The sequence below is a fragment of the Ciconia boyciana genome, chromosome 13 (assembly GCF_034638445.1).
Source record: "Ciconia boyciana chromosome 13, ASM3463844v1, whole genome shotgun sequence".
NCBI lineage: Eukaryota > Metazoa > Chordata > Aves > Ciconiiformes > Ciconiidae > Ciconia > Ciconia boyciana.
This window is the reverse complement of record NC_132946.1, coordinates 15,063,387-15,082,340: the sequence shown is the minus strand read 5'-3', so window position 1 is coordinate 15,082,340 and position 18,954 is coordinate 15,063,387. Positions and strand designations below refer to the sequence as shown.

The window sequence follows — 18,954 nt, the reverse complement described above, 5'->3', positions numbered from 1 at the left end:
TGTTTCATCTTCAGCAAGCATGCTTATCAGCTCCAAAATATACATGCTCTTTTTCCATAAATTTTAAATTTTTATTCAAAATAAATAAATCTTTCATATTGCAATAAAATTATAGAATTAAAAGAAAAAAATTATGAAAATGCAGAAATCAGACATTATTTTATAATTCTCAAGGGCAAATGAAGTTGATGGCCCATTTTTTGATATATTGATTACAATTTTGTAAGAAGTGGAATTCAGCAAAAATGATTGAGGTGGTACAAATGCTTATAAATCTGTCCCACATTGTTCGTGTTCTTTAATTGTAATTGTCTGGTAAAACTTCCATCAGTTTCTGTAATTAACCTAATGGTCTAAATGAATTTCCAGATCACTGGTTATTCATTTCAATATAGAAAATGCCATTACAATGAGTTTAATTAATACGAAGTAAGTTCATAGTCCATTGTATCATTAGAATAGAATTTTACTGTTTTAACTGTTTCAATTATGAATATTTTTTCCTCTCATTTTGTTTGTCCCATTTATGGACTTGGGTGTTCATTCTCTATTCATACTAAAACAGTATAAACCCTTTATAATTAAAATATTTAAACCCCAATGCTCTTCAAGTTCCCATCCTCAAAATATCAGTGTAGATAATTTTTGTATTTATCATTTCAACTATTTTTAAACAGAATTCAGTCAATGCCAAACTCATAATCCCATGATATGCCCTAGAACATCTTATTTGTCTTGATATTCCTTTAACAGAAGTACATATGACAGATAAGCACTCACCAGAGAATACTTCTGCTTTGCGTCAGACAGATATTAAAACAATAAACTATGTTGCCCTGGGATTTTAGCTTATGAACAACCAGAAAACAACAAGGCGAAGATGAGATGTTTTTGAAAGGTGGGAAGGCAGTTCTTTCAGAAAATTCCCTGGAAACCTTTGGTCCTGCAATATTTTTGACAATAAATATTTTTAATGCTTAAGTTATTTTAAAGCAAATCAGGAAAATACGTTCCATTACTTCAGAGCAGGCATTAGAAATGTTCTTAAATTATCCTAATAATCCTGCTGATCCAAAGTTATGCATTATATGCCAGGAGAGAAGGAAAATCTATAGAAGAATCTTTAAGTATTAATTAAATGGTATAGGAATTTTGCTTTTTATATATGTTCTCTGTTAGAAACTTATCAAAACTTATGTATGACAGACACATGTACTATTTTAAAAGATTTTTTTTTTTTCCTGTGAGTGTTTTGTTTTGATTCATAGGTGGAGGATAGTTCAGGACTTTGTTGATATGCATGGAATAAATGAAGAAAATCATAAATACTAAGTATAAATACCACACCCAATAGTAGGATTTAGTCCATTTGAGGACTCATGCTATAGTAGTGGAAATTAAGTAAAGCCTATCTATTCGATATGTCTGTTGAATCTCCTCGCTTAGAAGTAGGTTACTTGGCTTAGGATATATAGTAAACTACCTAAAGAATGCTGTATGAAACTATTTTCATGTTTCTTGTTTCAGTGAAGACATTCCAGGTTTTATTTTTCTGTGGCATTACTAATGAATTGGAGTAAGACCTTTGACATTTATATTATATTCTGGGATATTTCCAGTACCAAGAAGATTACATGGGGAAAATATGAATTTTCTAAAGGTGATTTGAAATGCACTTCTGAGCAGAATCATTAGTGGAAATGTTCAGTTTAGAAACCTTGATTCAATTGATTTTGTCAGGTTTAATCTGTTGCACACATGTAATTACCTGAAAATTATATTGTAATGATGATAGTCTTCTGATAGTATTATCCTGGTACTCCAAGCAACTGAAGCGTAGGTGCTCCTGGCATTTGGTATATCCTTTTCTGGGTTTTGTGTGGATGTCAGACATGATTGACCATATTCAATCCAAATGGACGTATATGTTATTGTAATGACATCAATGATCAAATTGTTCTGATTTTATTGTTGTTGTTTTTATGAATTTATTTGTTGTGATTTTACTGTTATTGGTAAGGGAGAGACTGTTTAGTAAACTTGCCATTTTGAATTGATATATGGGTCAGGAACAGTTTAAAGAATGAGTATTCCTATAGTATAAATAATTTGCCTATGTTACAGTATTTGCGAATTAAATGTAAAAGGTTTCTGCAAACTAAATTTGTAATTGATCTCTTTTCTCTTAAACTAAAATGGAATGGCAGGTCACTTCACCACAATGGAAATATATATTAGTAGAGTGTATTTACATGTTTGTGGTTTTGTCTGGTTTTTATTGCTTCATAGAAAAAAGGTAGAGTACCCTTGCAAGGGAGTTCTGTGATTAAGCCAATTTAACCATTGTAGGACTGAGATTCATGAATGAAACAGTACAAAAATCCTGCCCGAAGGGAAATGTCCATACCTTTGAGTAGACCAATCACACATATCATTTTTAGGCTACAAAAAACTCATTACTGAACATTTAGGAGTCAAACTATCTTTTAATGTGCTTCCTGAATTAATTAATTGCCTTTATTTATAAAGGAAAGAGAATCACCTGGCAGTAACCCAGGAAAAATGTGAAAAGTGCCCTTCCTTGTCTGTATGTTAAAATACAGTGGGTTTACATGAACGTTTAAATAAAGAAGATCTCAGTAATAAATAGGAAGGGAAGTTTACTAATTGCTTTCCATGATTTTTTCCCCCATGTATAGAAGCGTAAGAAAAATCATGTATCTCTTCCAGAGAAAAAGATTGATGTCATCTCTTGTTGAAATGTCTTTAGAAAGTTTTTAAACACTGTTTTGGCCCATTGGATTGGACCATGCTTTGAACAAAGTTACACAAATCTGAATGCAGGATAACTCCACTGACTTCTAAGTCAGATACTAGATAATACAAAATTAACAAAATTGAGTAAAATTGTATTCATACAAGTTATGTTATATTCTTGATTTAAGTATCAGCCTTTTTAAATGGTAAAGTGAACCTCTTTGGGGTGTTTTTTGGTAGCACTGCCTGAAATTCTTACAGCATTTTTTGTGTTCTGTATCACTATATATTGTCCTTCTGTAACTATTTTAAAGATAACTGTCCTTTTACCTTCTGTCTATCATTATTTTAAATGGTGACTAATAAGTCATCAGTAAGATGTGTTGTAGTTGTCCAGAATCTGTAAGTATGGGTTTCATTTCACTCCTGCAAATCTGTTTTTAAGTGCCTTGCTGTTTATACTCATTCTTCTGTTAATCTGTTTAGTGATGGTGCAGTGTGTCTGAACTAGCACGCTTAAGAGTTTTATACAACAGACATATCCTGAATTGTGTGCTACTGACTTTTTTTTAACTTATGCATCATCCTACACCTGGGTAGCGGGAGATGACTGAAAAGGCATGCATAATTTTTTTAACAGTAAATTGTGGGAAGTATCTTTTTCCTTTAGTTCAAATAATAAAAATCATGTTTGACCAAGGACAGTTGGGCATCTCATGTGTCTTAATTTAGTGCTTTCCTGTTAATGGAGATATGGCACTTGGCCACTGGCAGTACTCGTGACTAACCAACAAGTTAGGACGATAGGATTGTTTGGGCTTACTCCTGTCAGTATACAGCTAAATAGCGAGAATTACATTTAGTATTTTTTTGCATCATCATCTATGATGTTATAAGATCCTTTGTGTAGAGTCTTAGACACAGGCTTCTGATGTTTCCTTAGCTTTGCATTCTAGATGCTGTGTTACTCATTTTTAGTAGGTAGGCACACACAGTTGACCATACATCTCAAGTCATTCTGTCTGTCAGATGTGAAGTTGTTAATTTTGTGGTTTTCAGCTTAGCCTGTAAGATTTGGTTTCAAATAAAGACTTACTTTAGTGTCACTCTTTCTTGCATTTTGTGACAGTTGTTATTAAATCATGGCTCTTAAAACCATGTTGTATACAGCAAAATTCTTCAACCTGAATTTCACAAATAGTAAGTACTTTAGAGGAATTAACATTTTTAATATCGATATGACTCTTTGCAGGTGCAATTCTTTGTTTTGACAACTTTTTCCATTATGGCTTGGATTAGGTTAATAGCTGTTTTTTTCCTCAATCGCTTCCTTCCTAAATTGTTCCCAACCCGACAACGTTCTTACAATGTTCTTTTTTACAGTTTAATAATTCTGTTGAGTTTCAGTAATCCTTGTGTCATCCAGACAGAACTTCTTGTCCCCACATAACTGACTTTCATAAACATTCAAATTACTAAATTTTGTCATCTCTTTATCTTGAGCTACTCTTCATCTAGTTTTCCACAACCATGTCCTTTTTACTTTGTCTCAGAAATGGTGTTTAGCTAGACACAGGAGAATTTTTCCATTTGCTTGGAACCTATAGATGGCCAACAACCAGGAACGCAAGTTATTGATCAGTTTGATCATCTATATTTGAAGATTGTTCTTTAATTTAAGATCTGATATGGCTTCTCTGATCTCTGCTGTTTCTTTTCCTTTATGGCCTAGTTGCTTCGTTGTTTGTTTTTACCTACCGAGCTTTTTCTTGTTTGTTAGTAATTTCTTTTGCGAAAAGTCAGCTATTCTTTGTACATCAACCATTTGTAATCTTTGTAACATCAACTATGCGGTACTCTTATTTTGTTATTAAGTACACCATAAGTAATTTGATGACCAATTATAGCATTTTTTTATTCACAGTTGTAGGTTGGTGTAATTACATAGCTTTACAAAAAAATTCTCAATCGCCATATCTGTTCTTTTTTATCCCTCCACATCCTCCATTTTTTTTCTGTGTGTTAAGAGAAATCCCTTGATGTCTGAGGGATTCAGGCGGCTGCATATACAGTCCAGTGAAAGAAGGATGAGATATGGGAATTTCTGATAATCACAGAATCACCAAATGACTGAATCTCAGAATGGCTGAGGTTGGAAGGAACCTCTGGAGGTCACCTTGTCCACCCCCCCTGCTCAAGCAGTGTAATCTCGAGCAGGCTGCTCAGGACCACGTCCAAACAGCTTTTGAATATCTCCAAGGATGGAGACTCCGCAGCATCTCTGGGTACCTCAACCAGTGCTCAGTCACCCTCACAGTGAAAAAAATTTAGTGAAAAAGATGAAACCGTTTCCAGGCTTTGGCATCAAGATTTTGCTCCAAAGGTTATAAATTCCTGGCATATAATAGTGTCAATATACATAGAAACCAATGGTGGTTTGTTTATTGGTATATTAGAGGAGATGAAACAAAGGGGGGCAGAGAATAAGAATAATTCCATGTATACTTAAATTAATTTTAAACAAAACTAAGTGTGACTTTAGTATGTGCAAGTCATTGTTGAAATAGTAGATCAATTAGGTCTGGAAACAAATTTAAGGTAAAGATAACCAAATAAGTTTTGTTGGCACAGTTAAGTGTCTTCCTACAATTTAACATAAGAATAAACACATTAAATAGGGGGTTGCTTTTTACTGAAATATTTTATGTATGTTTTTGAGTGCATTTGATTATATTGGTGATTTGGTAGGAAAAATCTAAGAAATCTTATTTTTCATTTGTCTGAGGATGAAATAGTGGAAAACAGTGCCTTAAAGCAGCTGTCTGTCCTCTTTCTAGAAATATTTACATAATCTTTCAGGGTACACCTTATCATAAACAGTTTCACCAAATTTATGTAAAATTTGGTGCTAATTTGGATTTGACTGGGAACTTAATGCAGTAGTGTTGTGTAAAGGGATTCAATTACAGTGTGCAGTGTTTTGTAAGTAACTGTCTCACATAAAAAGTTAATTAATCAGAGCTGTGTCAATTTCCTTGTGCCATGTCAATTTGCAGCAAGGTAATTAATCACTAATCGCCCAGCGTGCAGTGAACTAAGGGACAATCCATGAGTCATTTATTGTTATTTTTTTCGAAATAAATGGCACACAGAGCCATGAAGAAACACATCTTGCCTTTCATAATATTTTTATCGACAGTTTTGCATGTTGTAATAGACTGCAGCAACAAGCAGCTGTAGTTCAATGGAATATGAATATTAAAGAAACAAATGAGAGCAGATTTATAGGCCATTGCTTTTCTGTTATGTCAGTTTTGAGATTACACTGAGCAAATGAACAGTGAAAAATTACTCTTCCATGTGGAGAATGGTGATTAGACTTGTACATTAATTAGAGATTTTTGTTTTCCTTTTCAATGCATTTCAAATGAGAATGTCCTATAAGTAACGGTTTGTCCAAAATACAGATTTATTCATTCCTAAGCAACAGTGTTTAATACTGACATATATTTTTGTACAATAGTAAGGAAATAATTGTGCTACTAATTTTAAGTATGTGCCTCAAAAAATAAATAGATTGTGAATGAAAGAAATATAAGTGACCAGTTGTGACTGTATTTGACATATATGGCAAATTTCCTTTGAATTCAGTTAATTCACAACTAGATCCCAGGGATAATAATCTCACAAAAGTGACAGGTGAAAAAAAGTATTTTCAGCTTGCTATTTTTAAACATTGTGAACTTTCTAAAGATTTTTTTTACCCTGAAATGTTAAGAATCCATATATATATAAAATTTAAAAGCCTTCTTATGTTAAAATCTGTAGTAACAGAGCTTATATTTTACTTGCATTGTACTTTGGACTGTGTATTTAAATGCAAAGACCTGCACACATCCTCTGTAACACAGTTTTTATAATTCTTTTAAAGAATGCCAAGTAATACTACTTATTACTATTATGGTGAAGTGAAAACTTGCTACACAGCATACATCAGCATAAACTCCTGATTCTGTTCCAGAAATCTCAGATAATATCATATAGATTATTCTGCTTAGCCTTTCCCAGCATGTTACCCATTCTATCTCTTTGTTTTTATTTATTGTCCAGTACTTCTAAAGTGTTTCCTCAACAGGGATCCTCCTGCACTATGGGAATAATGTAAATGTGTCTCCCCGCCTTTCTAACAGTTAAACTATGTTGCAGTAAATTAGCTATAAACTGATTCAAACATGATGTAGCATTAAAATTCTTCACCATAAAACATTTGAAAAATCTTGATGGCGGATGACCTGATAGTTTGCACAAAGGAGGAGAGATTAGGAGTGATGAGAGGTAGATTCGTTCATCCATTTTGATGGTACACCTTTCTTGAGGCATATGGCACACTCATACAAATTCAAACCACAGCACAAATGCAAAGAATAATTGCCCATTAAAATGGCTGTATATTTTTATGGCTTTGATACAAAATCTGCCCCCTGTTGTGTTTTGCATCTGCTACTCTTCCATCTATCCCAAAGCTTTAAAACTTTAATACACAGTGTATAACCCTTAAGTATTTTTTACCAGGTTATATTTCTCCTTTTGGGAACTCAAGCTTTGTCATTGTTCCTTCAGTCTTTGTTTTCTAAGGCATGTGTTGAGATATGGTGCCTAGAAAGTGCACCTAAGTTCATTTAATAAAAAGTTCATTTAATAAAACATGAGTGAAACCAATGCTTATATTACATCTTTTGGGAGAAATTACGATTTTATTAAATTTCATGTGTGAACACAAAGATTAAGTTCCTCTTCGTTTCCTCATGCTCATATTTGTTTTCTACATAAAATCATTAGTTACCTAAATTTTACCAATATACTAACATGAGTCCTGTTAATTCCAAAGGCCTTTTTATTTGCTTAAATGTTGCAGTTCGCTGACCAGATTTCATGTTTGAGATCTAAACTGAAGTTTGATGAAGGAGATACCCTGACAGTGTTTCCATGTTTACAAAGTGTATCCACAAGAGAGAACTTTTTGGACAATTTTTGTTGTAATAATACATTTTTTAAAATTTTATCCTCCTAAATATACAAATAGCACAAATAAGTTTAAAGAAGGAATCTTACCAACATACTGTTCCTAAAAAATTTTAATTTAGGCTGTAGTACAAGATGATTTGTATGCTTTTGGATAATTATATTAAGCAAAGCCAAGCGCTTCCACAGCATATTGTTTTCACTCTTCTTTTTTAATTTGAAAAAGTGAAATTGCAGTTCCACTGTAGGAACTGATTTTTTGTTGTTGCCATTGTAGTCTCATTTGTATTTGAATAGCTGAATGAATAACTATAGAACTGATGGGGCTATTAGATAAGAATGTAAATTGTTTCTTTGGCTTGATATTTGATTATATATAGTCCTTAGAAAAGTCTTTCTTTTTTTTTAACCTCATATTATCATCTCATATCATCAATGTGTAGTTGGAGAAATCTGCCTATTCTCTATCACAGTTCAGAATAATTCCAGTCATCAAATTACTCTGATAAATTTAAGGTACTTGTGCTTAGAATTAGACTCAGATGCTTCCCTGCTGAGAGTCAAACACATTTTCAGCGCCATTATAATAGCATTTGCACTGACTGAGTTTGGCACTGAGGCACTAAGGAAGGTTGACCTACAAACTGTAAGTTGTTAAAATCTTTACTCCTCCTGGCTAATATATTCATTAGGTTTGGGGCTGGTTAATAGAACTTAATGCTTCCAGGTGGGAGAGCCCTTTTCATAAAATTGTTTTTATGAAGTCCATTCTTCAGTTCTGTTCTAATGGTGCTACTTCTGCTGGTTATTTTGGGGTGAGGACATTAAAAAGTTGGTAGCAAAATAAATTCTGTGGTTATTACATATTCCTAACCATCTGATTTCTCAGCTGGGCTGAAGTAGCATAATTTTTTTTGCTGAACTGAAATCTAGGGTGACATGATCTTGTTGATTATTTTACCTCTAATCTTAATCTTTAATATTACTACCTGGAAACAGAAGGCATGCTTTCAGACACTCTGATTTTCAGATGACCCAAATCATTTTTGGGGATGGATATAATTCTGTTATATATAACTCTACTGTTAGACCTCACTTGATCATAAGACCTTGCAATGCCGCTCTTAGGTCCGTATTTCTCAGGCTTAGTTTCCATCGTGTCTTACCCTCTTCCTGACAGAACTCCAAATCATTGCTCTACCTTCTACTGATTGCTTCTACAAGGGTTTTTAGAGTTTTGCTTTACTCCAGACATTTTATGCTTCATGATTTTATTAAGGACACAATGCAAGGCAAGCATAGCAAAACAATTAAATTACTTCAGGCTTTTCATTCTGACACATCCTTTGTGTTGCAGATCCTCTGAAAATGGTAGAAATCACTGTCTTGTCTTAGTATCTCCCATGAATGCTGAGCCGCCATTATGTGTTCTGGATTTGGTAAACGCTTATGGGCTAAGTGAGTCTTCCTGCTATCTCTATCTTCTAGCTTTTTCTCCTCTTTCATAAGACACAGCTTGCTTTCTCATAAAAATGTAATAATTTTTTTAAAAAATATTTTCTGTTCTTTTTTACTCATTCATTGATGGGGCACTCTGCTTTTCCAGTGACATTTCTTTGTAGAGAACCATCACTGTCAAAGATTTAAGGTCAGTGGCTCTTCTTGTAATTCTTTCCAAGGTGTGACCACCATGAAGATTAAAGAGTAATCTTATTGCAAAATATTTGCACTTATTGCAAAGTATATATTTTAAAATGTCTGAGTGAAAGCTGGATTGAGTGGTACAATTCAAAGGAAAAAAATGCTCACAAAACACTTTAGGAGTTCATGCTTTCACAGAGGTTTATCCTCAGTTTCTCCCATACAACTTCTGCACAATTCCAGTTAGTTTTCATCAGGCCTATATTTATTAATTTCTTCTGAAAATCAAGAGATAGGTCCATTCTTCACACACATGTATAAGGTCTGTGGCTGTATGGAGGAATTGGTGAGTTAATTTCAAACAGTACATTTTACAGCAGAAAGATTGTCTAAGACCCTGAGTGTTTCACTGAAAGAAGACTACTTAACTGCTTTAAATATTGCTAAATGTAGATGTTAATTACAAATAATTAATTGCTGAAACAGACCTTAGAGCAGGAGTTTCCAGACCGTGTATTGCAAACCCACAACATTGTTAGATACCTTACATTGCTTGAGCTTAAACTTTTTTGAATTGGTTTAGTTTTCTTTGCCACTGCTTCTGTTTTTCTTGTGAAAGTGTGTTTTCTATCAATATGTAGAGAACTACAGATGCACGTGTAAGTGAAGAAGTTGTCCAAACTGCTCAAAAGGTTGTCAGACTTCATTGATTTTTTGTCAATGGCTTTCAGGTCAGAGAAATTTCTCTTAATCTTGCTAGTTTAAGAGTGTCCCTAAAGACTACAGTTTTTTAAAGCTAGCTACAGAATACCAACATTCAGGTTTATCATTTAAGATATCCACGATTTCAGATATCAGTTTTTCCTGGCCAGACTCTCAAGTCCATTTTCCCCATTTGCTTAAGCAAACTCTTCTCAGGACTGTTTTCTTGGGGTTTTGTTTTGTTTTGTTTTTTTTCTTTTTATTTATTTATTTGCATGATTTAAAAAAAAGGCACAAATTAACTCTCAAATTATTGGACAAACTTACTTCTAGAAATGACCATCTAGTAGGTGGAAAGGAGTAATTTTTCTAATGCAGGCAGACTGCAGCTAAACATTACTCCGATAACAAAAATAATCCTACTGGATTAGATTAGTTCTCCACCTAGTCCAATACCCCATATTTAGAAGGGAGCAAAAGCTGCATTGTAAAGGTTGTAAGACTGGAGCTAGTGTGTAGGTATACAGTTCTTTGAACATTCTGTCAGCTTGGTACGATTCACAGTGGTTTTGTAAACCAGAGGTGATGTCTTTATACTGTTTCTCTGCAGGGAAACTGTTCATCCTTGTCAATCATATAAACTTTTAAACTTTTAACATCCATAACGTCCAGTGGCAGAAAGTTCCATGGCAGCTTAATCAGAGGTTGTGTGAAGAGCCACCTTTTCCCATATTTTCTCCATTATTCACGATTGTGGAGCTTTGTCATAGCTCCCACAGTCACTTCTTTTCCGTGCTGAAGAGTACTAGTCTACTTCATTGTTTCTCTTACAGAAGTAATAAACATGATAATAGTTATGATAAGTGACAGTTTAAAATGTATGTTGTGTGCAGCACCTAATTTAAGCCAAGACAGGCAGTGTCCAGCACGTGGCATTCACAAATACATTCTCTAAGGGACAGAAGTGAACAACGACGCCTTGATGTCCAACCCTCATGTTTTTCTCATGTATTGCTAACTTCAATCTTTGAAATTTTATTAGAGCATTGCACCTTTTATTTATCTGTTAGTATGGGAAGACAGTCCAGTCTATCAGAGGAGCTACGGCACAACCTGTAAATATTTTACTATAATGTTTGCTTATATCTTCAGTCCGCTGAAAATTCTCTTTTACATTTTCATATGCCCATTGTACTAATTTGTATGCAAGACTGTTTACTTGGAAAGGAAAAGGACAAAAGTTACATGGTCTGAGCAGCAGGTCATGATTCTAGCACTGCTGTATTTATACTGTTCAATATTCAATGTTGTTGCATATGCAAAAGTACTTGGAGTCTGAATTTCCAAGTATATGATATATATGTTCATCTTTCCCCAAAAGAATGCTTTCCACGACTCTATTTCTTTAAGCCTTCTTAAACGCAGTTGATTGCAAAGTTATCAACAGTATATTGAATTCTCTAAGTTCATCATTCTGATTTTGACACATATTCTTTTTACAGAAAGAGGAATAAAAATATGGTATTTGCACTTCTAAAAAGACTGTTTTAATTTAATTGCATTGCCATGTTGTTTTATGTGGGTCACAGACATGTAAATCTTTGCAGAATTACTGTATAACCTTTTTTGTCAGTGAGAAGGACTTAGCAAAGCCCAAAAGCCACAGTACTAAGGCAATAATGGAGAAGTCACCATAATTACGGTATTTTCCTTCATGTGTTCAGCCAGTGACATCTACAAGTTGTGAATTTTTCATTTTCTTTTTCAAATTCAAGGCATCTTTTAAAACTTAATGCTAAAACAGATGAAAGACAAATGTGGATTGAAATCAATTCATATTTCAGACTTGAAAAACTTACTGCTTTATACATCATTACTTCCATTTGCTTGCTTCTTATTAGGGCTTTGCTAAGCAATATTTATTTCTTTTCTCTCTTTATTTACATACTTAAAAAAAATTCAACACAGTGAAGCACAACTGAAGTAACCTGAGTGCCAACAGAGCTGGATTTGATTTTCTCTTTCTCACTGATGAATTAATTTCAAAAATACCTGTTCTAACATTGGCCAGCAATATATGTACAAAGGAGGAATGAAGTCATGAAGTATTGGTTAAAAAACAGGCAGAGAAAGTGAAGTGGGAAGTTTCTTTTTCATTTTTAAATTAAAAGTTTATGAAGATAGAAGCTTTACAGATATTTTACAGGAAAAAATCTCTAAGTAGTACTGTATTACTGTTCAATTTCTGATTAAAATATTTTAAGTCTCACATGGAATGGTAATTAATGTTTACACTTAGTTGCAATGACAATATAAAAATGTCTGAATTAATTTCTTTTTTATATGTCTAAATTGTTTCTATTGGGTCTGAATATTATCTGAATTCGTATAGATATTTCCAAACTGTGCAACTCTTGCCTTTGAAGAAATAACGGGTACTGTTATGAAAAAAGTACACCGCCAAAATCTGAGAAAACACTTGCTCTGTCTTTCTTTCCCTTGGTACATAATTAAGACCCAGTTAATAATCAACTTTTGAACAAAAGTAAAGCTCTGTTAGATTGGTAAAATCACTGGATAATCTTGATCACTGGAGGTCACCTGGTCTAATGTCTCATCCCCACTCAAAGCAGGGCTGACTTTTGAAGATAGATCCAATAAAGTGGTGGAAATGGCTCTGGCATTATGAATTTGAGTCTGAACTGGGTGACTTGGACCTCAAGAGTCTCCTGGTGGCAGAGTTGGCTAAAACGGTCAACATTATTTTTAACAGTGTCTTCCAGGAGAATCAGAGCCACCTATGATACTGCCATCTAAATTCCCAGTTTGCTGTCTCCTGCTTGCATACAAAGATGTTGTGTAAAAAGATGAGGCTTCTGGTTAAAAGACTAATAATTTACTTATTTGGCAACTCCCTCATCCAGTTACAGGCAAGCTTTAATATAAGGACAAACGTGGTGCTACATTACCTGTGTTTTAAAACGCTAGATTGATCTGAATATTTTCATGCCTTCCTCTTTTTGTCTCCACAGTGCCAGGATTTCCCTACCCTGCTGCAACTGCAGCTGCTGCTTACAGAGGTGCACATCTAAGAGGCCGAGGTCGCACGGTGTATAACACGTTTCGTGCAGCAGCCCCCCCCCCTCCAATTCCAGCCTACGGCGGGTAAGGAGATCAGCCTCTTTTACCTATTAGCATGAATCTCCAAAGGCTGCAAACTATTTGCGACCATGGTGCATGCTGATCGTGTCTCACCGCAGAAAACAACGCAGCATGCAACCAATCCCCATGCTGGAAGTGGTGCACCTTGCACAGAGTATTGAAAAATGACTGTAATTTGTACTGCCATGGTTGGTGGCCTTAAGCATTTCAGATGTCACATATTGTTATGTAAATGTTCTTAGAAACTGTATGCTTTGGAACAGAGAAATTCTTTCAGCTAAAGATATATTTTTGATGATTGCAAACATCTGGTTATTAAGGAGGTTGGATCAAGTTAACTTCTTTTTTCTTCAAATCATCCACTGAAAGTTGTCTCTGGACCTGAAGGCTTAGTGGTGTTTTTTTTTTTTATTTTATTGCAGTTTGTTTAGTTTTTCTAGTTGACATCTACACCACGATAGAAATTTGGGGTGCTTCTCTCAGGGCCATGTGTTTTTCAGTAGGTTTGCTTAAATAATACCTTAAGATTTCAATGTCAGTGACTACATTTACTAAAACCAAGTAGAAAACTAAGGAATAAAGGAGAAAAATTCATAGTAGTAATTTCTAGAATCTCAATAATCTTCTGTTAATTCAGAAGATAAATATACTTTTTTTGAGGTATATTTTTGAGGGAAAGAAGGAAGAAACAAATTCTCCTTGTAGCTCTGTAAATGCTGACACAGAAAGGTTTTGTATGCTGCGTGTGATATTTAAAAGTCCTAACCTTGTCAAAAGATTTTCAGCTATTAAGAAATTGGGAAGTTTGGAAAATCAGAAAACTTTGCAGATCCCAGGCCAGAATAGTATTTTGTCATAAAAATTGCTGGTAGATATGCCACTGCCTCTCCGTAGAGCAACCAGTTCTTTCTGAGAAAGGGTCAGGAAGGGTTTGCAAAGTTTTGCATGAAGGTGAGTGCTCTCTCGGCCCTCACTAAGGTCCTGTTCCACAGCTCATCTGCTCTCGCTGTGGATATCCCCTTGTAAGGGAGCTTCCAGCACAAGATTGTGCTACAACCCTGTCCTCCTACTTCGTTATGGTAGAAGATGGGTGCCCCTCACTTTCTCATGAAGCCTTTGTTCTATTAAGCCAGAAGGTGTGTCTTTTTCTAGACAGGTTTGCAAATCTAATCAGTCAGCCATTGAACTAAATTTTCAGGGATATTTAGGACAAGAACTTTGATCATTCCTTCACATTGAGCAGTTATCACCTCAGAGAAATAAGATGTTCTAAAAATGAATATAAAAATGATGCCACAGAATCAGGTTATTTTGTAAAAGTGTATTCTTTTTTCTTTTTAAAGTGTTTTGTGTAGTTAGACAAGCAAAATAATATTAATTTAATAAGTGAAACAATATTACCACTACTGGAGAAAGACATGATTTCTGAAGATTGCCTGAGTTACCTTTGGACAAGGATGGTGTCCTACTGTTGCCCTGACTCTTCTTTAGAGTTAGTCCAGGTATTTGTACATGGCAATGATGGTAACAAGTTTAGAATGCCCTACAAAAGCCAATTTCAATATGAATGTCTCAGCTACGAAATGGATACTGCATATAAAGAAAGTGGACTCTTTCCATCTCTACTCAGTTTAAAAATAAATTCTTAAATTTGAATGCAGTGTACAATATGTAGCAGGATAACAACATGGGTTATTACCAGTTTCATGTTGTCATGAACATAATACCTTAGTTTAATACAAAGTCATAAAGAAATATAAGAAAATATATACCAGCTATGTGTGATACAGTTTTTGAATTGGACTTTTTTTGTTAGTATATGCAAAAGGAGTAAATACTTTCAGACCAGTAAATAACTTAAATTTGCTTTAATTTAAGGGGCCACGTGTGGGTGCTTTCTGTGTGTGTTATATAAATTTTTATAGTTTTATTAGTGCAGTGACTCAGCAGGATGAATTAAATTTCCAAGTATAATACATATATATTCTCATGTAATTGTACTGCTTACTTTCAGCGTCTTTAGGTAGTAAGTTAGATGTATAAGCGTTGTGAACTCCTGCTGTAAGTTAATACAGAAGTTTTGCACTGCAGTCAGGTTCAGCAGTGTTTCAGAACCAGATTCCAAGAGGTCAGCTCAGCACTCTTACGTTCTTCTGCAGGATGGTTTGACAGTTAGGGTGGACAGATCTCACCTACTACCTTCATGACCTAAAGCTGACTTCAGAGGGAGCCATGCATCGCATCAGTAAGAAGTCACATCTTCTCATTGCTCTGATGACTTCTAGCTCTTCTCATTGCTCTGATGACTTCTAGCTGTCCGAGATGAACCCGTAGTAAACTAGGGTTCACCTTGCCAGTCAGTATGTTTTCTAACACAATTTGACTGCAAAAGTTTTCAGTTAGTAAGCTTTGTCTTAATTTAGATAGGTCTTAGTTCAGGTATTAGTCAGGTTTAATTTTCTCCATCCACCCATGCTTTATAGTAAGGCACGGCTTTGCAATGCACAAAACAGATTTCCAACTTTTGTATTTCGTGGATCAGTGCAGAAATAATACATACCTCTGTTTCACCGATCCATAGTTGGATTAATAAAGCTTTATTCTGAAATAATTTCTTTGGCCTAGTGTATTAGATCTTGTGCTAGTAACTTCACTGATACAACAGTACAATTTGGAATTTCTTTGCAATGCTTTGTTCTGTGCTCACCTGTTACGTACTCTGACCTATCAAAGAAGCAAAAAGGAATTTTCATCAGAAAAAATCCTTAATCAATGAGAATAAATTATAAAAATGGGGGTTTCAGTCACAATGGGAGTAGGAGTCCAGGAAAATTACAGAGATAATAAAGAGATCACAGAGTGAATGAATCAACTTACTAGAAGGAAGCAAACAACTTGGAATATCATTTGTTGATAAGAAAAATGGAAAAAGCTTTGAATGCTATTTTGCAATTCATTTAGTAGCAATTTCTCATTTTTCACTCGAGGAAGGAGCCCTGCCTTAGAGCCAAGCAGACAGTTTCATACTAAAATATTTTCAATCATTAAAAAAAAAGACATTTATTTTGTATAATGACAGATATAACTTTAATTATAAATATACATTAAATTCCAGCAATGTTTAGTTAGAAAAGTATTAGTTTTCTTTTTAAAAAAGAACCCACACATAAGTGTAAAATATAAAGCTGAAGTTTGAAATGATCTTTTTCATTTTCTTTTATGTCATTAACCTTAGAAAGCTTATAACTGAAATAAAATAGAATACTTGATCTGAAATAATCTTCTTCACACTTACTTGTTTGTATTACAAAGTTCTGGCACTGAAGTGGAATCATTTTGCTTTAAATTTGGAAATCAACTGTAAAGCTAAGAACATGTATTTCTTAGACTAGTCTGACGTGCTGCTTACTCGGGTTTATCTCAGCAGCACTGCCTCAGGATTCCCCGCTCTATAACAAAAGCCGCCTTTCTATGCAGTCTCCCTTGAATCTGTAGTTATTCACCGGTGTCCTGTTTGATACTGCCTGTGACCTTTTCTTAGAGACTGTTTATCAACAAAGTTAAGAAATGGCAACGCCTCCCAGGCTGTAAGGAAATCTAGATCTTGTGGTCTCATTAGGCAAAACAAGTTAGTGTGATTCATACGGAAAGTGCTCTCCTGCTGTGCCTCACGGTTACTGGAAATAGCAAATATGGCACACTTTGCTAGGTCTGAGGAAAATTGTTGAATAAAGCCGTATTTAAGGCCATTGTTTTCTTATAAATCAAAGAACAGCACATATGCTTTAAAATGTGTAATTTAAAAATTAAATCAGTGTTCATGAGATACGTAGCACTACATAAAATAATTAATGGATCCTTTTCTTGCGAGTGTGGCATTTCACTAATTCCTTGAGATAGTATCTTGTTTATTAGCTCATGGAAAATACTTCATTTTTAGCATCTGTGGCATCATTTCTAATGCCTTGAAATACTACAATGTGCAGCTTACTCATAACTTCATATGTATAATTCATTTATGTACCATAAAAACCTACTGAAACTGAAATGAGGGAGTAAACCATCATTTGTGTGAGAAAGCCGAACGCTGACGTTTAAATAGAGTTTGTATGGAGAGCTTAGCTTTGACACTATGCTGCAGGAGAAAGAGAAGCCAGAGACGATGGTGTTGTGTATGGCATGAGAGGTGCAGAGAGATGAGAGCCTGTCAGGATGGGAGGACGTAGCTGTGGAGCTATGAGCTATCGCCGACTTGTCTCAGGGGCTCTCCGGGAACTTCACAGCAAGATTGGTAGCTTGGTTGAAGAGCAAAGCAGTTACTATTTTAAGCTGACTAAATTCCTTTCATACCTTCTTTCTTGGGACAGCTTCCATGTGGGAGGATTTGAGCTTACTGCTTCTTTGACCTTTCTTGCAGGCTTCTCTCTGGGTAGTAGAGAGTGTTTTGTACAAAATAATTTTTAAATGATAAGGAAAAAAAGACATCAGTATATAAAACAATGTCTTCTTGGCTTGACCTGTGTCTTTCTAGGATTATCTATTTTTTTGACAAAGTGCCTACTAATGGTGTAAGAAATGTCCTAATAAAGCAGAAGCTGCTAGTAAAGGTACCCTTATGATAGATTTTGGATGCAGTTGGCAGTACTTACATTGCCAAAAGAAAGGAGAAGGAAGCAGTTTTTGTTCTCTTTGGCAAACTGCTGAAAGCAGGTGATTTTGATACCTGTAATTCCTTTTGAACTCTGCAGCAAGTAGGAGCTCAGCATTCTTGAAAATCATTCACCAAATAGTAAAACCTCATGAGTCTCATGCTCCATCTTTATACTGATGTCAAGAAAAGCCAGTGTCACTGTATATCTGGTAGTAGTAGATAGCAGTTTTAGTAAAACTAATGAGAAGCCCTTCTATTCCAGCATCATTTGCCTCAAATTCTTCACAAGTTTATTGTGTGATGACTTTGTCTTCACATTTCCCCTCCACTCCTTCCAGTTCCGTTGAAGCTAACAGAGAATTAGCTTTCATTCTGTATCTCCACTTCTGGTGTCCTTCCTGGGAAAGCAAAGGATAGCAATATGCTTTTTTCTCTTTGAAAAGAAGAATTAAAAAAAACCCCAACCCTAAATAAAATTGTGAAGTTGGGGACGGTGGAGGAGAAGTAACAGAGACTATTCCGAATCTGTTCCCTTTGTTAAAATAATTGTTTTGAAGTGCTACATTCTAACTGATTCAAAATGAAAAAGAAGCTTTATTTTCCAACACCTTATTCTGAATTTAAGAAAGAAGGATAACTAATATAAGCTACTACATCTACTACAGTGGTTATGTTTTTTTCCAGTACATTTCTTTGGGCTCACAGAAACTTCCTCTTACTTTGGACTCTGTGCTTTGTATATATGTGCAATTGTTAGAACAAAAAATGTGTTTTGCCAGCGCATGGTGATTTATGTCTTCCAGCTTTGTTCTCTGCAGCAATGCCCTCAATTAATTTTCCAAAGCAGATAATATAACTTGTTCGTGGCAGAAAAATGTTGAAACTGGAAAGACAAGATCCTGGAATTGGAGAACATTCTAAAAAGCTGAAACAGCCTCCTACAAGGGTTTCAGTTCTGTATTTCCGACACTGAAAGTCGTGTTATTAGAGTGTTGAAAGGTTTATTTGGTTTATTTTAA

At 34.7% G+C, this 18,954-nt stretch overlaps 1 protein-coding gene across 9 annotated transcripts in view; it reads left to right on the top strand.

Moving 5' to 3' along the window:
• RBFOX1 (RNA binding fox-1 homolog 1) overlaps positions 1–18,954 on the top strand; it is a 292,969-nt gene that overhangs the window by 230,721 nt on the left and 43,294 nt on the right. For all 9 annotated transcript variants that reach the window (XM_072877915.1, XM_072877924.1, XM_072877921.1 and 6 more), the window contains one exon: positions 13,155–13,287. In XM_072877915.1, coding sequence (XP_072734016.1) covers positions 13,155–13,287 — 133 coding nt within the window. The remainder of the gene's footprint in view (positions 1–13,154; positions 13,288–18,954) is intronic.